At 38.4% G+C, this 25,721-nt stretch overlaps 1 protein-coding gene across 4 annotated transcripts in view; it reads left to right on the top strand.

Annotated features, from left to right (window-relative positions):
* CDK5RAP2 (CDK5 regulatory subunit associated protein 2) overlaps window positions 1-25,721 on the top strand; it is an 89,333-nt gene that overhangs the window by 5,826 nt on the left and 57,786 nt on the right. For all 4 annotated transcript variants that reach the window (XM_029912720.1, XM_029912722.1, XM_029912721.1 and 1 more), the window contains exons 3-12: window positions 714-790; window positions 2,674-2,797; window positions 5,555-5,709; window positions 8,057-8,219; window positions 10,090-10,143; window positions 10,568-10,687; window positions 11,343-11,435; window positions 13,791-14,009; window positions 20,063-20,233; window positions 21,189-21,362. In XM_029912720.1, the coding sequence (XP_029768580.1) occupies window positions 714-790; window positions 2,674-2,797; window positions 5,555-5,709; window positions 8,057-8,219; window positions 10,090-10,143; window positions 10,568-10,687; window positions 11,343-11,435; window positions 13,791-14,009; window positions 20,063-20,233; window positions 21,189-21,362 (1,350 nt within the window). The remainder of the gene's footprint in view (window positions 1-713; window positions 791-2,673; window positions 2,798-5,554; window positions 5,710-8,056; window positions 8,220-10,089; window positions 10,144-10,567; window positions 10,688-11,342; window positions 11,436-13,790; window positions 14,010-20,062; window positions 20,234-21,188; window positions 21,363-25,721) is intronic.

Here is a 25,721-nt window from a genome sequence, read left to right as displayed (position 1 = left end):
CCCTGGAGAGCTGGGCGGCTTGGTTCCCAGCTGGATGCTGGGCCGAGAAGCCGAGGTGACTTGGGACCCTGTTCCCAGCTGGGAGCCGGGGCTGTGGGGGAGAGGGGGTGAGAAGCCCTGGGCAATTTCCCTCCTACCCCCGCTTCCTCTGGGGAATGGGCAGGTCAGAGGGGGCAGCCCACTGGGAACCTCTTAGGCTCAGTGGAAGTGCTCTTGGTGAGGAAACGCACCAGCGACCCAAGGAGGGTAGTGTGGACATGCGGTGGCTGTAAGTTAATGTAATATTGGTTGACTTAGGTTTGTAGTATAGACATACCCTAAATATCTTGTGTAGGCAAAACCGCTTGTATGGCTGTGAAGAACTCAAGGTAACTGGTTTGATCGGTTTAAAAAAAAATGACAGATTTTCTTGTAAATATGGTAAAAGGGAAAATAGTTTTTAATGTTGCTGTGTGACATATATACTGTGGTGTTTTAATATTATGCTTTTTAAGAAGCTTTAGAGACTTTTACAAGGCTTGAAAATAGTCTCAAAATAAAGACTCTTTTGAAGGCTAAGAATCGGAAGTAATTTCCTATTTCCATCATACTCTGCACCTAATTTGTTTTTGAATTTGTTATTGCCTATTACAGGAAAATGTAATCAATGTGCAGGGTTAACTTTGCATTGCATTGGCTTGTGTGGCATCTTATCATCTAACTTTATGTTGTAGAATATTGAGCTGAAGGTTGAGGTAGAAAGTCTGAAACGTGACCTGCAGGAGAGGGAAAAACTGCTCATCAAAGCCTCGTAAGTATGTTGTCTCTCTAAGGGTCTGCAACCTTTCTAGAACTTAGGACTGCCAAGAACTTGCCATGTATATAATGAGTCTTCTTGGTACCTTTCATACATGAGGATCCCTGAGGATTTTGCAAACTCATGTTTCGAAATTGCTTCACCTATCTCTGGAGTGAATTACAGTAATTGTTTAAAAGCACAAAGGACCATTACATAGTTAGAATAGGCAGTGAAGAATATCATATCAAATTGAACCTCCAGGAGTATTTTCAGGTAGATAAAATGTAATTGCCAACATTTGGGACTGGCTTAGCATCCCAACACTTGTAAAAGATGAAGATGTCCTCAGAGCTTAATGGTCACTTGCCATCAGGGCATCTGTTTTGATCGCTCATCCAAAAGATGGTATCTGAAGTGTCACTGTCAGCAGTGGCGGGACATTAGTTCAATACTGATGGAAAGTGAAACATGCCACTTCCCGTTCTTCAAAAATCTAAGAAATGTGCACATTTATTATTATTATTTTTTTTTTTTTAAATCTGGGTTTCTAGTAAATTTGATGAGAATAAGCTCTTCCAATTGGTATTATCCAGTGAATATTTAACTTGATTCTGACTTTATCAGTATGTTGTTCAGATTCTTGATTGTGAATGTTACTGTATCTATGTATAAGCTGGAAGAGATGTGTATTGTAGAAAAATTGGATGGCTTGGGAGGACTGGTAATTGGATATAAAACTCTTCACCTCCAGGTGCCTGGTTGAAAACCAATCTAGGTTGGTAGTGACTGAAAGCTGTTACTATCTAACAGTTGCTAAGTGGCATCTGTTCAATGAATTTAGGTCTCTGTGTAGTTCACCTCACAAAGTATCAAATTGTCACTAATGAGTCCTCTTGTTGGCAGCCTGAGAGAGGCCAAGTTTCTAATGGGGCCCCGAAGACTGAATTGCCCAATTACCCTTAAATATGGTCCCTCCAGATCGTTGTCAAGGCATATGGCTGGTCAGTGTAGGGAAGCATGCACTACTGAAACTCATGATAGGAAGCAGAATTGAGGAAAAATAGTAGGTAAAGCACAATAAAGGTAGGATTGCCACTTCATTACATAAGAAACACAAACAAAGTCCTGAGTCTTTTTTTAAAAAGTATTGAAAACTAGGGAAAAGAGAATTGGGTAGGGATTTATATATATGTGTACCCTTCAACTAGTTCATTTTCTGTTGTAATGCTACTTTCTGTAGAAATTTAACATTGCCAGAGGCTTGAGATACTATCTTGATGTTTTTAAAGCTTCAAAAAATTATCACATTTATACACCTCTACCCCAATATAACGCGACCCGATATAACACGAATTCGAATATAACGTGGTAAAGCAGTGCTCCGGGGGGGGAGCGGGGCTGTGCAGTCCGGCGGATCAAAGCAAGTTCAATATAACGCGGTTTCACCTATAACACGGTAAGATTTTTTGGCTCCCGAGGACAGCGTTATATCAGGGTAGAAGTGTATATATTATCAAAGAAATGATAAACGGCTCTTTCTTATCAACTGTGTCAAGACTTGTGTGGAGAACTCTCATTGCTTTACATCAAGCAGAGACCATACCCCAATCATTGTTATATAAATGTAGACATTTATATTTAATCCGTAAAGTAACATGCAGGTACATTGGAATCCCTTTGCCTATATAATCTGCGTGCCCATGCTTTAAGTGCGTCATACTGTGCAGCCATAATCTGATCATGCTAGTACAGTGTCTGTCACCTATGTAAAAACAGGAAAGATGCCCAGTTACCTTGTTGTTTCTCAAAAGTACAAGCACTAATTATGAGCATGATCCGCACTCTCTCTTTTTTTTTTTTTTTAATGCGGAGATTTCTACATCTTGTTCCCGCAGTAAAGCGGTTGAAAGCTTGGCTCAAGGCGGTGATGCTGAAATACAGCGCGTGAAAGAAGAGGCTCATAAGAAAGTACAACAAGTGGAAGAAATTCTCACCAGCAGAATAAACCTTTTGGAAGAGGCAAGTCTCCAATATTGAAGAGTAATTGAATTAGTTATTGACTCTGCTGTGCAGAGCTCCCTAGTGCCTTTGTGCTCTCAGCTGAGATATTTAGCATTGTGACCTGTTTAAATGCTGCTTTCAGAGCTGCTGTTTCAGCTTCACTGGAAAAATAGCCAGAATAAAAATAGAATAAATGCCATGAATTGGGAAGCTTTGTCAAATATTATTAAATCTCGGAATGTGGAAGATGGGCAGAGCCCTATGAAGTACTTACTCCTCTAGTGGATTTTGGGTTTGTTTAGAACAAGGCATATTATCTCCTCATTGGGGTTGGGGAGTCCATCTCTTGCAAGGTAGGCTTTTGCAGGAGAGGTGAAAGTTTATCCGTGATACTTGGGGTAATGGGGAATTGGGTTTTGAAAGGTCTTGCCAGCAAGGTCTCTGCTTTGTTAGGAAAGTGAAACCATGCTGCAAGAGGTGGTGTCATTCCACAGGCCCCATAACTCTGGTGTTAGAGACCTTTATATACCAGTATGAGTCTGTGACATGGGGACTTCTAAAGTCTGTGCTCAGTATATGTGACTGAGTTGTGACAGGTCATCTGCAATACCTATTTCTGAAAAGATGGATTGAGAAGTACTTTCTTGTATTTCGCTCACTCGCCTTCCACTCCAGTATCTGCTTTGGTGCTGGTGGGAATTGGATTATGACATCCCATCTGCCAGGTGTTGACTGCAGCAGGAGTCTGGTAGCACATTAATTTGTGTGTCTCTGAGAAAGTATCTTAGCAAAACTTTCTTGAACTCCTCTGGCAGTGATGGGTTACCTCTGCCAAATACTGGTCATTGATATGGTTCTGAAGGATTAACAAGGGGCTTGCCCAAGTGTTCCCAACTAACTTATGATAAAACTTGCTGTTCTGGGACATGTGCTCACAGCTGAGTGGCCAGACGTTGGGAGCTCTCAGATAGTCCACCCCCCCCCCTCGAACAAAAATGCTTTCTCATCATCAAGAAGGGAGGCAGAACCACTCAGCAAACAAATTTATATTAAGTGCCCTTTGCCGGAAATACATGTACCTAGTTCCAGAAATATATATACAGCATATATTGATAACATATCACAACCTGGAAGTTGTATAATTTGTCCAGGGGGGTGAGATTTTGTGTGTGGGTGCGGGTTCCTTCTCTGAGAAAAGATTTCCCAAAAGATGTATACTTGATGCAGTCTGCCATATTCCAAAGGTATACTCTCCCACTCAGGAAAAAAGAGATACTTTAAGAGGAATTGTTATGAGCTTCAGGATTGTGTTCTCTGTTGGGATGACTTAGCAGTATCCCTAGAGGGGGAGAGCTCCTTCAGAGGGATAGAAGCCACTCCAACCTTCCCTTTAGTTTGCTGGAATCTTAACATTTGTATTCTCAGAGTGTTCTTTTGCACTTAACTGGTGTTATTAACTTAATGTCAGTGGATGGAGAGAATCTTCTCTGTGCCAAAGGGATCCATCAGACCATTGTTTGCCTAGAACTTCATCAAACAGAAGATTGGCAAATATTCTAATATCAAGGTTATTTTACTGTTTTCATACAACTTGGAAAGAACAGTGTGGGCCTCTGATGTTAATTTTCTTTATGCTTCTGAATCAGACAAACATAGGAATATTATTAGTGATATGTTTATATAACACCATAAGTTTACATAGCTTCAAAGGACATAGCCAAGCCATGTTCTCTGTCCTGAAGAGGTTTTGATTTAAAAGTAAACACACACAAGACACAAAACAACTTTTCAGGAGTGGAAGGGTCTGGGCATTACTAATGATAAAGGATTTCCTAAAGAGGCGCTTTTTTTTTTTTTTTTTTTTTTTAAATAGCAGCGAATTGAAGACGAGCTTACTTGGCAGATAACAGGGAGACTGTTCTGGGCATAGGGAGAAATGCTCACAGAAGGCACAAAGGCGAGAATGGGGGGAGTAAGGAAGATTGAGAAGTACATAGGGAGACAAAGACAGTGTTGTCTTTGGCTACAGGATATGTTAGAAAGTAGTCCAGCCATTTGGTTATTTCCAACATAACCACTAAGATCAGTTGCTTCATGTACTCTGGGAGAGTATATATTCTCTTTATCACAGCCAACGTCCTCAGAAAATTCCTGAAGAATTTGGTGAGAATTTACAGATCTTGCCTATGTTTTGGTTGGTGTGGGGAGAAAATTCTCTGTGGACAGTGTGTGTTGATAGCAGTTCTTGATGAATACTGCGGACAATATATATTGGAAAGGGTACTTCTGCTTCCATCATAGCTATGAATATCGATTTGATCTTTTACAGAGTAAAACATCTCCTTGATTTAACATCGCCTTGATTTTGATTGTAAATATTTATTTCTCAAGTTCAAGAGTTGTAGGATAAGCCTGCATTGTCTGGTGGAAAAAGCAAAGCATGGCAGTTGGGAGAACTCCGTTCTGTTTCCAGGTCCGCTACATACTTGCTGCAAGTCTCTTCACCTCTCTATACCTAATTTTCTTTATCTGTAAAATGCAGATTATATACTCATTACTCACGGGTGCATGTTGAGGGTTCATTCATTAATGTTTATAGAGCACTTGCAGATCTTAGTGAAGGGTGAACTAGAGGTGCAAAGTATGTTAAGGATGTTAAACTTACTTAATGATTGACCATATACAATGTTGGGAAGGGAAATGTAGCATGGAAGAACTTGCTGAACATTTTGTTTTAATGTTCCAATGCATTATGCTTGTTTATTTTGAGTACAGAATCTTAAAGCTGCCCAAGAAGAAGTGGAAAAAGCCTTTGCAATGACAGAGAGAGAGAAAGTTCTAAGAATGGCTGTCGAACAAAAACTCTCTGGAGTTACAAATACACATCTGAAGGAGCTGGATAGTATTACAGAACTGCCAGAAAAAGACAGGTCAGACTTCTATTGGTAATCTTTCTAACTAATGGAAAATGTTAATTGTTAAAAGGTGATAAACAAACCAGTCAATATGAAATAGATTTTAAGGGCTTGATCCTACCCTCAGATGTATCTGAGATCCAGGAGCGTTAATACAAGTGTTGTAAAATGAGCTGTTGAACAAACACAGCAACCAGTGTTACGAGCTACATGTTTCATAGGAAAATTGAGCCTTAAATGTGGTCTGAAAATGAAGAGTGGGTAAGGGCATGTGACCTAGAAATGCATGCACTGCTTTAAAGCATGTTCATGGCCACATTGCTTTTTACCTGTGTGCAAGAATAATATGCTTATTGAGCCATTGCTGAAGCGGGGGAGAGGGCTATGATTTGTATATTTGTACCCATTTCCTGCTTTCGTAGTGTTCAGATGCTATTCAATCTCATTGACATGTCCATTGAGGTTAGTAATTCTAGCAGGAATAGAAAATATTGTGCAGCAGTTTGGACTGTAAATGCTTTGGTTAGTTTTTGGAGGTCTTTGAGTTGATGGGAGATGAAAAGTGCTTGAATCATGAGTTGGTGACCATGAGGCAATGTGAATGTGGGGACAACTTGCGGGGATGGGGGAGGGAGGGAGGAAGGAATATCCGGTTCTGTGCATTTTTCCTCTTTAGAATTAAAACTTCAGAGGTTCTGTGAATATCTGTGATAAAAATGTGTATCTAGTCAGCAGAGGTTCCGGCAAAAGTTTTCAATTGTCAGTGAGAGTCTAGGGGAGCTCTTAAACTCTGTCTTCATGGGCTTAGCTGTAAAGAATGTCTCTTCCGATTCTTGGATGCTAAACTGCACAGTTGGTCCACACTACTAACAGGTGGAAGGTTACATTTGTCTGAGTCCTTTAACTTCCTATGTGTGTTCTTGGAGTAGTGTCTAAAACAGACTACTGGACTAATGGCAGGTTTAGGTGTGATATTTCATAAATTGTCAGATATAAATGTTTTATACAGTTGGAAAATTGTGAATCCGAACTCTCTAGTGGCATAAGTCATTCACTTGCCCTAATAAGTCTTGATACTTTACCTTAAATCATGCTGTACTGAATACTATGTTGCTTCTGCTTCCCCCCGGCCCCCCCAACTTCAATTCCATCATGATTTTACCAGCTACTGTCCTGAATCCCTTGACCTGGAAACAAATGCCTGATAATTCCTGAGATGTTCAAATCGGGTAAAGCACTAATTTCTAACTGTAGTAGCTTCTGTGAGAGCAGCTGCTAAAGTGTGGGAGAACAAGGTGATCAGAATGTCTCAATTTTTATGGTCCAGTATTGCATTGATCTACCAGGGATAGATACTTGGATGCTGGATCAGCACAAATACTTTCGGGCATAGAAAACTTGAGAACTAATGGAGAAAGTTGACTGTAAGGGCTGAAATATTCACTATGCATGGGTTTGGCAATGTAAGAGTCTAGGAACTTCAGTCTTGAATTACAACCACAACTCTATGAGGATACATTTCAAAGTGTTATTCCACCAAACACTGGTGGTGATCCACTGCTTTTGCTACACAGCAGTGGATCTCCAGCTCTCAGTCTGCAGACCACTTCATTGGAGAATGCATCTGTTGGACCTACCTGTACTCCCAATCCCTCCATTATTTGATCAAAAGATTTCATTTTGTAGATTATCAGGAAGACCTCTGTGGACTCCTGGTGGTCCATGGACAGTGGTTTTGGAACTGCTGTTAAATGGGGCTGAAAATTCAACTGTGTTGTGTTTTTTATTTTATTTTTATTTTATTAAATCAATAGAAGCAAGTTAGATGCAATACAAGCACTTGAGTAAGGAAGGGACTATAACTGACATTTGTCATCACATTCTGTGCAAAGACATTAGGACTCTAATATGTGCTCTAGCTTACATACTTCCTTCCAGTTATATTTTAATATATACATGTTCTACCATTCATTACTTTGTGTGTGTGTAATATGGAAATTGGTAGGAAGTGGTCTGTACTGATGACTCTTAAATATTAGAGAGCATTTAGATACAGCACTCTTCATGTGGAAAATGTTAAGATGAAAGGGTTAAGAATTTTACTTTCTTACCAGTACTGGAGGAGAGTATTGTTACTAAAAAATAAAAATTATTTTTAGATAATTTGATTCTATTAGTTGCTTGCTTTAAATGTTCTGGTTACTATGGAGGGAAAGAGAGGGGTTGGTAATTTGAGAGTGCTTTCCAAAATGTTACCAGTGCTCTTTGTCCTATGGGAGGCCTCCCATAAAATCTACCGCAATGGTTTGGTATTTAGTTTTAGATGATGCAAAATTAATATCCACATCTTGTAATTTTTTAGACTTATAGAGCAACTGACTCTGTCTCTGAAAAGTAAAGAAGCTATAATTCAGCACCTTGAAGAGGAAAAGTCTCAAAGTGAATCTTGTGATGGGAACTTACCTGCAGAAAAAATCAGAGAACTTACTGTTGCTTTGAGGCATGAAAAAGATAGTGAGATAGAGGTGAGGAAACTGACTGAAAACCTGACTGTTACAAATCTCACATGGTTTAGAATTTTAAAGGTCTTAAGGATAACTGTAAAAAAGTGACTTAAGCTAACTTTTTAGAGGCCTCCTCCATCCCAAATTCCTTTCATTGGTCACCTTGTAGGTTTGGCAGCCATTATTGAGCACTACTACACTTCATGCTTTTCATTGTTTAGATGTCACATCACAGAGTTTTTTCATTTTTGGGGGGTAATTTTATGTTTTCTACACAATTCTGTAACACATAATATATCATTGTCTCATAACAGAAATCCAAAAATAATCTGCTAGATGTTTTGAGCTGAAGCCAATAGGCATGTAATTCTTATTAAGGCTTTCCCCCTTAATAGAGAACTTTCCTTATGTAATACGGAATATCACATGAAAGTTAAAATGATCTCTTCACTGCTGTGGTCTGCATGGGAGGCTTTGATAGTAGAGGTAGGCCTAACCAGGTCTCATGGAAATAGAGAAGGCCAACCCCCAAATTCTACAGAGGGAACTATCTACCAGTCACCTGTCTATTTTACGTGCCTTGTGGAGAAAGTCAAACATTATCTTGAATATTGGAAAACAGAAGCAAGTCTTAAGGCTAGTTTGAGGTCTTCAGGGCTCTCTTCAAACCATAAATGAGGATTGATGGTAGAATCCAAATGATAAATAATGGAAGCTGTCAAGCTTCTAAGAAATTTTATCCTTGGTAGGTTTTGGGTTTTTCTGCTCAAGATAGTGTCTTATGTTCCAATGAATATAAAACAGTACCTTTCCCTCCTTTCTGCCCTAAATCAAAAAATAGAAAGGAGAGCACTTTTAGACTCCGTCTGAGCAGTGGACTTAAAAGCTCAGAAGAGCTCTAGCTCTTTATAGAAACTCATTGAAAGGATTGAAACCTTCAGAAAATCTACCCTAGCTTGATTTGATCAGGAATATCATTTTTAAGGTTCATCAGGCTTAACATAGTTCTTTTAAAATCAGTTTATGGCATGAGGGCCAAAATCAGTTCATTTATTATTAGGTGACCATGGCTATATCCACCTTAGAAACAGTATTCTTTTCTCAGGGTGTAATAGTGATGAGAGAGATTTGACTAGTATTACTGGTACAATAAATAACCTTTACTGCACTGTCCTCTTAAAGCAGTGGTTCTCAAACTTTTGTACTGGTGACCCCTTTCAAATAGCAAGCCTCTCAGTGCGACCCCTCCCCCCCATATAAATTAAAAACACTTTTTAATATATTTAACACCATTATAAATGCTGGATTCAAAGCGGGGTTTGGGGTGGAGGCTAACAGCTCGCGACCCCCCATATAATAACCTTGTGACCCCCTGAGGGGTCCCGACCCCCAGTTTGAGAACCCCTGTCTTAAAGATATGTAAAAGTATAAGTTGCTGCTGCTTATATCTCTCTCTTTTCTGGGGAAAATTACCCCCCAAAAAGTCTTAATTAAAATGGAGCAGTTTTTAGTAAATCGACTTTATAAATGTGCCCTGCTGTCATAGATAACTGCCCCTTTAAAAATGCATTTTTTTAACTTGTCAAGCAGAGCTGTCATGTGTCATCAAGGAACATGGCTTTCTTTAGTTTTCCATAGTACAATTCTGTAGAAAGATCTCATTTGGGAGAGTTGTTTTCTAGACGTCTACAATATAGTCTTGTCATAATGTTGGAGTCCTATAACTATACATTTTATTAACTAACTTGGTTTGGAGGCATACTTCTCTTAACATGCTCCAAAAAAAAGTCTGTATACGAAGTACTAACTGTCTGATTTTTAATGATTAATGATGGTACCCAAAAGCTTAAAGTATTTTTACTTCAGAGTGACAACTATTCTGTTCTTATAGGCTATTAAAATGGAACTTAGAAATGAGAAAAATTGCTTTGAAAAAAAAATCCAGGTATGTTTAAAACTTGTTTCTCTTTGAACATTTATAACATATATGTTGGGGAGTCTTTTTTTTTTCTCGTATGTGTTCTTAGACGTAAAGAGTTAGTAATTCAAATTGGATTAAGGCAGAACCTTTGGCATAATTTCTTTTGTTGTATTAGGAGACAAAGCAAAGGCTCAGCCTATTTCCAAACAGCAAAGTAGATAGTATGCTTGATACTCCTGCCCATCCCGGTAGATCAGCTTTCCTTCCTCATATTCCTGTCACAGATCTGTAAGGAGACATCTTAGAGTTGGTCTATAGTCTGCTTTAATAGTTTGACTAATGAGATGTAAGAACTGCATGAGCTAGTGCATTTAATACATACTGTGCATTTATGGTGTATTTTAGTATGAACTTTTTAACTTAGTGCAACCTAATGTAATCTATTTAGTCTCTTCAAGAAGAACTACGAGAGAGGGAGAATGAGCTTAGTGTTGAAAAGAAAAATGGTTTGAAAAGGGATAAAACCATTCAAGGTCTAACTCTTGCATTAAAAACAAAGGAAAAAGAGGTATGTTGATTGTATGTTTCTGGTTAGAAGTATACAGGTAATTTAGGAACTAATCCATCTGAAGCCACTGTCTTTCAGTTGATTTGAGTAGGCCTCGGAGCAGGCCAGTAGTGCAGATCCAAACAGTTCTGTGGAAGACTGTAGGTCATATTTGCTACTTGAAATCCGAGTGTGATAGCTGGAGTTTTGATATTTGGGCCATGGAAAAAAGATACATGACGGAGCTGATACACTTGCTCTTGAGAGATGGGAAGAGAGAGCTTCTTACTGAATCCTCAGAAGCAATTGTAGAGCTGGCAGAAAGGCACAAGCTATAATACCTTATGTGTGGTGAGAATGAGCTTAATATTAACAAAAGCCAGGGTAGTGGGGGGCCACCTTCAAATGAAGATCAGATATTTGTGGAACATTGTGGACATATAGAACAAGTTATTGAACTTGTATGTATAGTTATTGGACTGCTTTCTTTACATGTAAAGCTCAGTTGGGCATTTTCAGTGTTTTATGAAGTTTTTTTTTTTGTTTACGTTTGGGTGAATAAACAATTTGATAGTTTATTATTCAGCTCTGCCCATTTAGAAAGAGCTTTGTTTTGACACTGTCACTTTTTTGATACTTGTATTCATGCATCCATGAGTATTTCTTTTGTCTAAAGAATGAAGAGCTTAATTCTGAAATTGAAGATCTAAATGTTTCATTGGCTAAGGCAAGAGAGGCCACACACAAAGCTCAGATCCAGAAATTCAAGGTAAGATACAAACAATTTCAATTGCTTTTCAATATTTTCATGCAGAAAGTGCACTGGGTGAGGAAACTAAAACTAATTTAAAATGTTTAATTGTTCTAATTGTTAAGCAAATTGCCTAAAGTAATTCAGTTTAAATTATGGAACACTGAAAGTACAGCTGTCTCATTACTATCTTGTTCCTCAATTCTTTTTCTTAATAGCAATTGTGAGAATGAATAATTAAATTAAAAAGAGAGTCATCTTTAAATGTAAAATAAGAATACATTTTCATAAATTTCCGATATTATGGAGGCATGGATAGAAACTCCATTTTTTAGGTGGTGTAGAGCTTTCTTACTTAGTGTAGGAAGGAAAAAAAAAATCACTAGCTTTGGTAAACTCCAGTGATCAGTTTAAATTTGTTGATGATCTCACAAGTGTTGAATGAAAATGTGCTGCACGTGTTGACACTAGTCTGGACCATGCCAGGGAAGATAGAAGCCACTCAAATTCTTTCTTTCCTCTCAAATCTCAACTGGTGGTGCTGGGTAACTTTTCTCATCCACCACAGAAGTCTTTCTTGAGGGTTTTTGAAGAATTCTTTTGTTGTTTCTTCTATTCGCGTATATGAGACCACTTGGGAAGATAGTGAAAGATTTTGGGCTCCATTGCAATAAGTGTGGTGACGGCACACAGCTGTCTCCTTTTCATTAGCAGACTAGGAGTGGGTGTGTGAGACTTGGCGTTTTTGTTTTATTTTGTTTTTTGTAATAGATGTGAAATGTTTATTTTAGAACAGTGGAATGTTTGTAATAAAACAGTGGACGTTAATAACTTCCATGTGTGCAGAGGAGAAAAGGACTTTATGGTAGTTCGTGCAATATAAAGGGCTCATTTTATGGAACAGGAGGCCTTTGGTAAAATGAATATTGGACTTCAAAATAGTTCACAGTACCAAAAATCACATCTTAGCTTTTATGTTTGTGCATTTGTCTTCAATCCAAAAACTAATAAAACACAGATTCCCAAAGTGAGTAACTAAAATAACACTCATTAAAAACAGAAAATGATGTTCCGTTATGAGGTTCCTTCTCTTCCTGATCTCTGTGGAAAGAGTCGCAGGAGTGTTATATGTGCTAATGTATGTGCACCAAAGCTACTGAGGTATGTCTACACAGCAAAGAAAAACCTGTGGCTTGAGCTTGCTTGGGCTGTGGGACTCTCCCATCCCGCAGGGTCCTAGAGCCCGGACGCCATCTCAAGCCCAGAAGTCTACACAGCAATGAAACAGTTCTGCAGCCTGAGTCCCATGTGCCTGAGTCAACAGCCATGGGCCAGCCATGGGCTTTTCTTTGCTTTGTAGATATACCCTGAACGGCCTGAATCTTAGTGACTGCTGGCATTTTTGCTTTGAATTGAATTGAAGCAGTCACAATCTAATGAAACAGGAGCTTTTAGCTCAAAAATTAGTATTGCTTTATAAATTGATCTCAGAAATGGAAAAAAAAGTTTAAAATAAAAAAGCAACACACTAAAATTGGTGTAAATATAAACTGTTCTCCCCAGTTCTGTTTCAAATAGCTTTTGGCCTCTGAATGGATATATGGCTTACATGTTGGAACCCTTGCAATTTACACCAGTAGAGTCCCATTTGGTGAAATACAGTCCGTCCACCCTTCCTTTTATAACTTTGGTCTTGTGAATGGTGTTAGTTTTATAAAGTTGAAAACTAAACTCTCCTGTCTGCAGAACCAACGTAGCATGGTGGGTGGCAAAGCGAACCTTTCCCCTCATTATCTTGCCAGTTAATTTCAACACTGCGTTGAAGGGACCTCTGCTCTGGGTCACTCACTAAATCAAGCTGCATGGCCCATTCCTTCATGATCATTTCTGCTGTGATCATTAACAAGGAGGCCAACTACAGTGGTTTATATGATCTGAAGTGAACAGTGACTGCCTTCCAGTTCATATGCACAACATGCTTAAGACTTGGTCACCACTGATAGCCTGGATTGAAACTAATGACCTGGATGTGAAAAACTTTATGTACTATTATCACTTCCAAAAGCCCCAAATTATTCTCATTTTCACTCTAGACTCTTTTGCAGTTCAACTTTTATTGTCTAAACCTTAGTTACCAAATTACTTGTTATCCCAACCTGGATCTCATTGAAGGCCTTTATTACACTGAAAATTATCTTAATTACCCCAAAGAAGGTAATGTTCCTATGCTATTTGGATAATTGATATTGCACTGAATTTTGCAAGTTGAATGAAATGTTGAAGGGAGAAAGGGGAAGAAAAATAGGCAGGAGTGTAGACTTCTGAGCTTCATAAAGCGCATGTACAGACTATGAATGCTGCTTTCTCTTCTAGGGTGCTGAGGATTATCAAGCTCTCTTGATGGAAAAAGAAACGCTCCTCGCAGAGCTGCGTTCCGAAAACCTTACAAAAGATACAGAGAACCGTAAACTACAAAGGAGGATTAAAAGGACTGATCAAGAGCTAAATGATTTGAATCTAGAGAGAGAGAAAATGGAGAGGGAGCTGGATGAAGCACAACTACAGAAGAGTAGAGGCGACAAAACCATTAATGTTGTTATCACATTTTTCTCTTTTTTTTAAAATAGTGGATGAAGTTTAATCTAGCATGTCTTTCCTTTCTAATATATTCACTTCTGCACTCTAAATTTCAATTGAATCGTTTTGAAAGTTAAATGCAAGTGTCCAAAGTCAGTCTTCAGGACCATATGGCTGAGAGGATTAAGACAAGTTTTGGGGGTGTATCTTTTAAGTTGTTCTAACTGACTGGGGCATGTTCTTCAGATCTTATTTTTAATTAAAGCCCTCTGGTTGAGTCCTATATAAAATCAGTAAATAAGTGGTAAATGGAAAAAGTTAATTTTTAGACAGTCTCTCAATCTTCCTGTAGGTAGAATCTCTAATTTTTCTAGTAGTGTACATTTATGATAATTTTGTCGTATCTGTCAGGCTACATATTTTGTGAATTATCTTAAATTACACTACTCTAACTTAAACTTTTTTCTTTCCAGCCCTGTTATAGTATGATAGCAAATTATTTAAGGGTTACAACCTTGAGCTGAATTCTTGCTTGTTTTTACCATCACATCTTGTTCTCTGTAAATTCTGTACTTTTTTAATTTCCGTTTCTAAAATCTCATTAACAAAGGATTGGCTGCTCACAATCCAAAACAAGCCTTAAGTGGTGTGTCTGTTTATTAATTTCTCTGCAGCTCTCTACTTTAGGACCTTTCACCTTGCTTTCCTGTCTAGACTAGCACATTCTGTTTCAGAAAGCAAGGCTCCTGCAACAAAGTGAAAGAGCAGGTTTCCATCTTTCCTTATTTTGAGTAAAAGCTGTGCCTCGTGCTGCGTGCCTAGCTTAAAGCACAACTTTGTCTACTTGTGTGTCTTCTCATGTGGATTTTATTTTAATCTTCTCACCTGCTGCTTCAGTGAGGGCTGGTTCTTCTGTTCTGGCAACAGCATAAACAAAGGGGATGAGCTTTCTCCATTGGGCATGGTCAGCTGATAAAAATCCCTATTGCTGCCTTTAAGCAAGGACTGACCTTGAGCCATGTTGAATTACACAGAAGACAGAATGAGCTTGCATCTGTAGACAAAAAAGATTGCACAGACAGACTGAACTCTGTTTATTATTAAAGGGTGTATAGTTACATAGTGACAGGCTAGCCATGTGAAGGTGTCAATGAGGTTATGCTCTGTATTAGAGCAGCTTTTGCCACTGTTAAATGTTCTCGGCTGGGGGCACTGTACTCCAATTATTAAAGGCCTCTCACTGCACCAATTATATACGAAATTTGCAGTAGACTCTTGCAATATTGTCTAAATCCAGTAGAGGGGTCTCTTTCCCTGTAAACAATATATATTTTTCTCTACAATATCCGTTTATTTTAGTTATAGCTTTAGTTTGATCTCAGGTGCGGTTCATTTGCCATCACAGAATCTCTGTCCCTGCTGTTCCTTGAAATTTCTTCAGTGTATTGAGGTTAGAAAAAAAAAAGAGAATGGATGATTCCTGTCATTACAACAGCCATAAAAAGCACATTTTATTGATTTAAAGTATTTTATCTTCAACTGTCTTCTCTACCCAGAACCTTCATCTTCTCTTAAGGGAGCTGGAATATAAATGTGTACAGGAAGGATAGTTTTGAGGGGGGGATTCACATAGTTACAGCCCTTGGAGAAGTCTGTTTGACTCAATTATGGCCAAGTTCTTCATGTACGTGATTAAGTTCCTTGGGGAAAAGTGTCCCTGCCAAAAGATGAGCAGTCTTAAAAATTACATCCCTGATCTACTCCTACTCTTAGGTAGTTTCACCACCTCTGCTTCAGTTTCGGAGCTGCAAGTACATTTGGATCTAACATTGCCTATGAATTCTGGCTCACTGAGTAGAGGGTATGTGGGAGTAAAAATGTATGCTATAATATCTTGCTCTTTAGTAAAATGGTTTTCTGTTTCTCAATCTGATGCAAACATTTTATGTGAGCAGCCTTAAAAAAGCTGTTCTATTATTATTTTCACATGGCCTGGCATACAGTTAAATAGACATAAAACTAACAAAATGGACCTGAACTGTATAGGACCCTTTATCCAAATTCATAGTTAGATGCCATTTCATCTCTTTCCTGTTTTTAAGGTGTTTGGGATATTTTTAATGACCTTTCACACAGAATAATCATTATCTATTTCTGTAAATAACAATATCAAAACAAGCTAGTGGGATTGTGTCAAAGAGAGAGGCCCATGAGGGGTGCCTCCACCCAACTTCTGACCTGGCCAGTATAGAATGATCAAGGAAATATTTTGGTAGAGTATGGGGTAGGCTTGTGCATTGGAAAAAGTGGAAAAGATCAGTTAAGTTTAGTATGTGAAAGACTTGGGATTTGTTCACCCAAACCATCAAACATAAATCATTAAGATCTTCCTCATGATGAATAGGAATAGGGACTCTCTTCAAAATGGCTACTCTGTCCTACTTTCATATCCTCTTTCTTCAGTGGATTTTTAGCTAGCTTCAACTAATTAAAAACAAAACAGGAACATCAACAACAAAAGAACACACCACCCCAGCCTTATGTATTAGCTGGCACTTAATCATCTGCTATTTTTTTGTCTTTAAGAGGGAACTATCTTTAGACAGTATCTCAACATTATCAGCTCTGGATAGTTTAGTTGCTAAAACAATCAACTATTGAGATACACCTTGTTTAACAAAGTGCTTCTTATAGAATGACCAGGAATAAAGATCAACACATCTTAAATATAATGTGCATCTACTGTCTGTGTGTGTGTGTGTATGTATGTGTGTGTGTGTGTGTGTGTGTATATATATATATATATATATATATATATATACACACACACATGTTCTCAATATTAGGTAAAATTCAAAATCCATGAGTTTGTTCACGCTCTGATGGTGAAATATGTTTAGAACAGGGTAGAAAAGCTACTTAATACAGGCAATTAAGGTATATTTCTCCGTTATAGTCATATTTGATCAGTTGGTTGGGAAGTGCACAATAACTCATTAGCCAGAATTTACCACCCGCTCTTCCCTCTTGAAATTAAACTGAAAGAGAGGTTTCGAGACTTCAAGCCTTAATTATTCATCAACCTGTTCCCCATCTCACAAAGAGGGGGAGGCACTCCTGTGTTCAACCAATATTAGTTATAATGTTTCAGATTCATTTTTTCTAAGTTCAACTAACTATCATTAATCATAGAAAAAATCCCTTGAGACCGAGGTTGGCAGAAAGCATTGTAAAGGGCTGTAGCTACCATATTATCCGTGTAACTCAATGTATAGAAACCAATAGACTTTCTCCTAAGCAATCTACTGTAGTGAGGGGTAGTTTTGTGTGTTATAGAATCCTAGCCTATGCAAAGAAAATAATTTTCAGTTCCGGTCATGGCTTAGTCTAGCAAGGATTTGGAAATCTCATGGGCTGCACTACTGTCTCTACAGATGGACACATAGAATCCTTTACATTCTCTGTTGAGGAACCACTACATATTGTCCATTCAAAATCTCCGCCCTCCCCCCCCCCACCATTAATATCTGTTACTCCAGGGAGGAAGCAGTCTCTGTGCCTTTCTTGACAAGTACTACTTTTTACATCATGTAAGAAGGAGGAAAAAGGTTCTTTTCTGTCCATGCCTGCTTACGACTTCTCTCCATAAAGCTATCTCTGACTTTTCTTTATCAAAGCTAATAAGTTTCTGGGCTCTAGGAGAGTGTTAGATCACAAGTGTTTAACTTTAAAGTCTTAGCTGCCTAAAACAAAATGAAGATCAGTCAGTCTCCAAATGTAGTGGGGGGAAAAATGCAAAAATTAAAGTCAAGGTGTGAGCTATAGAATGCATCACTAAAATCATAGCTCTTCAGTCAGGCCTTGAATGCCAATTTACATGTTGCAAATGAATATGATTGATGTGACCCAAACAAGGGAATTCCATAACTTGGAGCCGAAGGCAACTACAGTCATGCAATTTCATACCACCTTCAAAAAGGTCATTCTGTCCCTACCCTGGAAGCTGTAGTAATGGTCACTAATTCGGTGGAAATGGATATGCATTTGAGGACTAGTGTATGTATGAGAGCGATGGTGGTAATGCCTTCAGCAAACACAAAGTTTGGGACTGATCCTGCAGTCTTTACTTAAATAGTCTCTACTCCAAGCTCGTAATCCCTCTGAACTCAGCTGGACTACTTGCATTAGTTAGTTTACAGATTTGGGGTCTGAAGTGGCTATTAGTGATTTCTTAAAGTGAGTGCCAATATTCAGCTCAATAAAGTAAAGCAAAAGGCAGTGTAAATAATTGGTATTTAATGCACAAAAAAAATAAAATAAGGGTCTGATGGGAACTTGCATAAAGCAAGTAATTAAGTCAAGAAAATCACACAAAACTTAATAAACAGATTGCCACTAAAGTATAACCATGGTTATTTCTCTATACTTAGAATAGAAGTAACTGTGATGTGTTAAATACCAGTCTGGGTAAATGTTCTTTATGGGTGACTACTGTGTGTGCAATATGCAAAATATTTAGAGCATGCAATATTTAGCACATACACTTCTTTAGTAATGAAACTTAAGCTAGTGTTCCGTAAAACTCATCTGGCTCTACGGGGTTTTAAAAACGGTTAAAGTAACGCAAACTAGTGTATCTTTTAAATGACATCAAAGGACTTTTTGACAACTGCTCTTTTGTTGGTAGGTATCTTCTTCCATTCTATTATACAATCCTTGCACTGAACATTTTTGAAATAAGAGTTGTCAAACAAGACCAATATAGAAACAAGACCACTATAGGGCACAAGCTGCCCCTTCTTCCCTTCTTACTCTTGAAACTTCTAGCAAAATCACCATAAACAGATCATTTTACATGGAAGCAACTAATGACTGATGCTGGAAGTAGGGTGGGGGGAAGAGGAAGACTGAGAAACCAAATTACCGTTATGTTTTGTTCCCTTGTCCTATGCTGCCTCTTTCCTCCATCCTGTGACTGGAATCTGTCTAGTAATAAGATATACTGTGCTGGTGCTTGATCCTGCAAACACTCGCCCATATATAGTTCCATTGTTTTCAGGATCGATCCCTTTAGTGGTCAAATGTTAGGAAGTGGACATATGTCATTTTTGAAACACACTTTGCCCAAAGACTTCTGATGGGGATGCGCCCTCTTGACCCCACATATAGCCTCACCTGAAGATGAAGGACTTCAAACAGACAAGGGAAATGATTGATAGGAGAATTAGGAACGTAAATAGGTAGAACATATGGAAGTTTGTGACTGTGTCTCTGACGAAATAAGGGGGGTAGTATTATTTGTATTACAGTAGTGCCTAGAGGCAGCAACCAAGATCCTGGTCTCATTATACTTGCCCTTGTACATGGATCCAGTTAGAGACAGTCCCTGTGCTGAAGAGCTTACAGTTTAAATAGACAAGACATGAATTTGACTGATGGGAAACTGAGACACAGAGAGAGTAAGTGAGGGTCACACAGGAAGCATTTATGGAGCCCACTCCAGTGCTTTAATCACAAGACTAACTGTTCTTCCCTGGTTGGTGTCTAAAGCTCATGCCATAAGGGAAGGGAAATGTTTTAACACTTCTGCCTTTTGGTTAATGCAAGAGCAACTAGTAAAACAACTGTAGTGCAAGGATTTCTATGGTGTGAATGGAAGAAGGAAAAGATGACAAACTGAATTACCACTAAGCCATTTTCTCCTATTTCTGGCAAAGGCATAAAATTGCTTTGATTTAAGAAATGACTGTTCATGCTGACTGACAGTGACAAAATGTGTCAATGAGATTTTCTACTGCCTTTGAGTCCAGTCATTCTGAAGGAAAGGTATTAAGACAATAATACTATAGATTAATGTAACACAGTATTGACATCTCACTCTTAAAGTTTTATTGCCTAAACTTTATTCTTAAGATGCTAAAAGGAAGACAGTGACTTAGATACATTCTTTAGAACATTCAGTGATAGGAGTAATTTAAAGCAATGGAAAGTTAAACTAATAACATGGGTTGTCACTCAAGTTTTTTGTGAAGCTGATTTTCTAAATATTCAGTTTCATCTTTTTGTAGGACCTTAGAAATCAGCTAGAGAAATTACATGGTGAAATGATTGAGAGAGAAAAAGCAGTGGAACATCATTACAATATTCTTTTGAGTGAAAGCAATCAGAAGTTGCAGAGTCAAGAACTAGTTATCAAGCGACTAACAGACAGTGTCAATCAAAAGGATCTATTGCTTCAGGTAGGTAGACTTAAGCTGAAATGAAAAATGAAAACTTATCACTTGATTTTGTATGAGGAATGATTACAAAATCCCCTTTTTGTTTGGAATTACTGTTGATTTTCATGATAATCCTCTACTTTTTATAATATTGTATTTGCAGAATAGATACATAGCTGTGTCGCTTTCAACAAGAGTTCTTATTAGGGTTTATGAAATTTAGGGCGGGGGAGGGAGGAAGCTTTGCCAGTGTTCATGTAGAGATTTTGCTGTTGTAACGAGGTGCTTTAAAAGGTCCCAAAGCATCCAGGGTATTCATAGAAATGTAGGGCTGGAAGGGATCTTGAGAGGTCACCAAGTCCATCCTCTCACATTAAGGCAGAACAGGTGTTTTTCTAACCTCATCTTTAAAACCTCCAGTGATGGGGAATCCACACCTTCCCTTGGTAACCTGTATCAATTTGCTCCCCAGAAACTAGAAGTTAAGGAATGGGTATTGATACTGAACTGCTCTCTCATCCTTATAAGGAAGTCCCTTCAAACCGGGGCTAAGGTACATTGATGGGCAGCTCCAGGGATGACTGTAGTGCTCCTGCTTAAACCTGTTCTGTGGATAAAAGATGCTCTCTAGCAAAGTCAGTAGGAATTGAGGGTGTTTGCACCTTACAGCCCAAACTGAGTACCATACTTTAGTGTATCAGTGCTGCTAATTTGGCATTTTCTATGCTCTCTAATTTAACTATTTAAATATAAAAGAATTTTGAACATTTTGGACATTAATGGGCAATCAAAGAGGGTCAATATGCTATATTTTTCTCCTATTGTGGTCTTGCATTGGACTTTTTTTCACCAGACAACAAAGAATGTACTTGAAATAAGTTGCTTTTGAAGTTTGTATTAATAGTTATACATTTTTTGCACTAGTAATAGTAAGCTTTGCAGGATGTTCATTACATGCATTATTTTGTTTCGCTAGAAACTTGATGCAGCAATGAAAGAAAAGGATGTAGAACTTCAAGGACTTATTAAAAAGTGTAAAAACCTTTTAAAAGCTAAAGAAGATCTTGAGTTGAAGAATGAAGACTTAATAAAGGAAAAATGTGCTTCCGAGTCTCAGCAGTCAATCATCAAGATTGTCAAAGAGTTGGAGGTAGGTTTCACTCAACCTTGGCCTCTACAGATAAATAGAAACATTGGGCCTGATCTGCCTCCTATTGGAAATCACTGGGGATTTTCCCATTGTTTTAAAAAAGGTGGGATCAGGTAAATTGTAATTAACCTATATAGCATAGGGCAGTGTTTCTCAATCTTTTCAGGTTGACAGCCCTTATTCTGGAGGGTAAAAACAAAATAAAAGACCCCTTTTATAGTATATGTAAGAGTAAAAAATGTATCTTTGATAACAATGGCTCTACTTTGTGTGTGTTTCAAGAGGCTGTTTGCAGTGCTTTTGTAACCATGTTGGTCCCAGGTTTTTAGAAAGACAAGGTTGATAGAGAGAATACATGACCTTGAGGGATAAGGGAGTGGGGGAGTGAGTTTTTCTTTGCTTTGAAACGTAATACAATTTTCAATACCTTGTGACCTTTTTTGACCTCTTGGGGGTTGTGATCAACAAATTGAGAAACACTGACATAGGGTAATAGAATCAACCCATTATAATTTAGGGTAATGGAATTAGCCAGTGTAAACCAGGATTAACCCATTAAAATTAACTCAGTTCAGGATTATTATAATTTGTGCAACTGATGAAACTTTTGTGTGGCAGGAGGAAAGAAACCAGCACTTGATTAATCATTTCATCATATGTTTTCTCTAATAGCTGACTTCAAGGTCTTAAAAGTGTATATTACTATTATTGTTTACATAGTACCATAAGCATACTCTGCACTGAACACTAGTGAATTATGTGAAAATACAAGTCTGTGCCCCAAACAGTTTAAAATCTGAAGGCACAAGCAGGCAAAATTCTGTATAACGCAGAACAGATAGTTGTATGGTCACTATGGCTGGAATATTTCACTGAACATTTAGGTTTTTGGATATGTTACTGAAGGAGGAGGAGAAGGGAGCTTGGTGTACTTCTAACAGGGAAGAGGAAAGAATGTACAAAGTTGAGTGAGCAAAGGAGACAAAAGGAGCAGTCAAGTAAGAATTTTGTGTACAGTTGGGGCGGGAGATGTAGGTGGAAATGAAGGTAAATTTAAGGAAAGAATACTGTACTAAGTTAAAAGCGAAACTAGTACAGAGACTTCTGAAGTGGGGACATGTGGTGAGAACTGGAGGATGGATAGATAACATGGCTGTCTTTTTCATTTGACAATATAAAGAAGAGTTAGGATGGCTTATACATGTTGCCAGAAACCTGAGGTCATAATACAAAATCATAGTATATACATTTTGGTTACTATATATAGTACTCTGGTACCAGCAAAACAATCACATACAGATGTGAAGTTTTTAATCCTATTGTGAGACATTACCTACTGTCTCTGTCAATGTATGTTTTTGTTCTTTTAGTGCTTTTATCGTGTGTAGGTAGAGAACAAATAGGCTTCATTTGAAGGCACACATTAAGTTTCTTGTCTTTTTCCTATTATTTCGGAGAACTGTTTAAATTCAAATCTCCAAAAGGGCAGTTAAATAGAAGCAGTAATCATTTCACTTGTTTCACAGTGTACCATTCATTAGTGAAACCTGCTCAAGGACATACACCTGCTGTGCTATGTAGACTGTTGAATTAATTCCCTATGAGGGTAACAACACCATTTGCCCTGGGCAAACCCAAAATGAATTAGTAGGGGACACACAAGCACAGACTGGGACTTAGTGGATGTGTGGTAAACTCACAATTGAGGAAACGTATCAGTGTTGGCTACAGTATGCAGCAAACCCATAAGCAGAAAAAATAAAACCTGTGAAAAGTCATAGATTTTGCCTCTATAGTTATCTGCAAGAGAAACACATCGAACAAAACCGACTACACTTCATTCACATAGCTGCCCCCGTGAGGAAAAAGTAAGATGCTACAATGATCTCATCTCTGGAGATATTTAAGAGTAAGTTAGAGAAATGTCTATCAGGGATGGTCTAGACAGTAATTGGTCCTGCCATGAGGGCAGGGGACTGGATTCGATGACCTCTCGAGGTCCCTTCCAGTCCTAGAATCTATGAATCTATGATGGACTCCTATAGAATTAATGAAAATGAAAACTAACTGCCCCCTCTTCGACCCTACCATCCCATACAGGTGTACAGCCAGAAACGAGAACAATGACAAATGGAGCTATGCATAGTAATGACCCAATGCCAACTTCTAATCACTAATCCATTCTCTTGTGCTAGTTCACTCCTTGACTGAGAACAATACCTAATCAAAACCCATTCTCCTCTCAGCTCCACCAGTGTCTAAGATCACACCCTGGAAGAGCCCATAATGGCATATTAATAGTACCTCTTTGGACACTGATTATCCAAAGCTGTGTTCTCATTGGCTGATTTGGCCTCTTTGATGAAGTTACAGAGCTGCACCATCTCCCAGCCAAGTGCGCAGTTGGAATCTCATCACCAATAAATACAAGACACTAAATCCCATATTTTAGCCTAGCTGCTGCTTTAAAGTTTAAGAAACTAATTTGGGAGGAGCTGCAACTTAGCTCTTAATATCTTTTTACTTTAAAAAAGTAAAGATAAATTTTAAAGCAACTCATCTGAAGCACTGCTGGGTGCCTTGGCCAGGATGGGGGAGATAAAAGGCAGTTTCTAATTGAAGTTTGGATTCATGCGCCACAGTAGTGAGCTAGTGGAGAGAGAGAATGTGTGCACTGGTAATTAGGTTAGTCATGCAACTGCGGACTCCTCTGATATCTGTGAAGTCTCAGAATGATGCATTGTGGTGTTTACCACTAGAGAATGCAGAAATGCAATGGACTATGTAATTTTGAAAATATTTGTTATTTCTGTACTTAATGCCCTTTTCCCCATTCTCTCCACACAGCCTTGTTAGTGGGGCCATTTGTCACACACACATATATTTTAATTCAGTTGTTCCAAACTTTGCAGTTCAATTTAGTACCAACAAAAGCAACAGAATTTATGAGATGAGGCTCTTGCTCAATCCTTTCGTTATGGTTCCAGGCTCTGGTGTTAAAACAGGGTGCCCATTTTGTAAAGCATGTCCTTCAGTAACTGGGCACAGAGGTATCCGTTTTTAACTCTAAATTGATTTTGTAGGTGTAAATAAAATCTGTATAATTATTGTAATGTAGCTTTTCTGTGCTAATGCACCTTTCCAAGAAAGCGAGCTAGTTTATATAACACTTGATGCGAAAATAGGAAATCTCGTTAGCTGATACCCCCATGGTAAAACTGACTTCTCTGCCGACACAAAGCACATCCTGTCATCAGCTCACTGTTTGTCTTTTGTTCTAATTACTTCAGTATTTAGGGAGTTAATACTGTGTGATCAGGGAATTGAAGAATACTGTGTGCATACAACTGTGGTGTTTAATTTGCTGTAGTCAGAAAATTATAGTCAGTGCACCAAAGTTATTGATATGACTTGAGGATAGCTGTTGATGTGTGCCCTGAGAATTGGAATTGAGGCAGTTGTTGCAGTACTGCAGACGTGTCTCAACTATTGAAATTGATGCAGTGTGCACTTTGTTGCTGAGTCATCATGACTGTGGAAAGTGATGCAGTTGACATGTTTTTTTAAACATGTGTCTTGTCTATTAAATTGTGATCAGCACATTGCAATCATTGCATTCAGCTTGTTGAAGCTGAAGTTGTAAATGCATTACCAGGGAAGTGATTCAGTTCCTGATTTTGGTGAAGTGAGCTTATTGCTGAAAAGAACCATCTTTTTGAGGTTGATGTCCATGCATCATCACACTTAAATGTGCTGTTTGTTCACTACCCTGCATGTGGCCTGATGATTGAAATGGGCATAGCTAGTGCATTTACACATTGACTAACTCCCCTATACAGGAATTTCTCCCAATGGAGTAACACCTCTAATGCATATATAGCTCTGCCTTACAGAGCAGAAAAAGGAGACTGGGGCTTCAAGCCCTCAGCCTTACGGCGTTTCCAACTGTTATGAATATAACATGTACCAAGAAGAGTCACCAATAGGAACAGTTGTTATGCCATTCTTCCTCTCTAGACAGAGGACTCGGTGATATCTGGCAGCGCCGCTCTCCTAAGGGCTCCACACTCCACAAGGGTTTGTCTGAGCTCATTTCAGTGCAACCTTGGAGGAAGCTGCCAACCTCTGGGGTGCCTAGTCACATAGGAGTTAGTCAGTGGGGAAGCGTAGGTTCTAGCCTCCTCTCAATTGAAATCAATCAAGACTTCAACCTGCAGACGTTCCCAAATGACCTCGATTTTGTTAGAAAACTCTCTCTTGCTTACATGAAGAAATGGGATACTCTTGTGACTATGCTGTTGTGTTACCTACTGTGGAAATTTATATATCCTTTCCTTCCATCACTTGCCATTTAAGAAA

The sequence above is a fragment of the Terrapene carolina genome, unplaced genomic scaffold (assembly GCF_002925995.2).
Source record: "Terrapene carolina triunguis isolate 2854851 unplaced genomic scaffold, T_m_triunguis-2.0 Scaffold238, whole genome shotgun sequence".
Taxonomy (NCBI): Eukaryota; Metazoa; Chordata; order Testudines; family Emydidae; genus Terrapene; species Terrapene triunguis.
The sequence above is the reverse complement of the archived record's forward strand: the minus strand, read 5'-3'. Positions and strand labels throughout refer to the sequence as shown.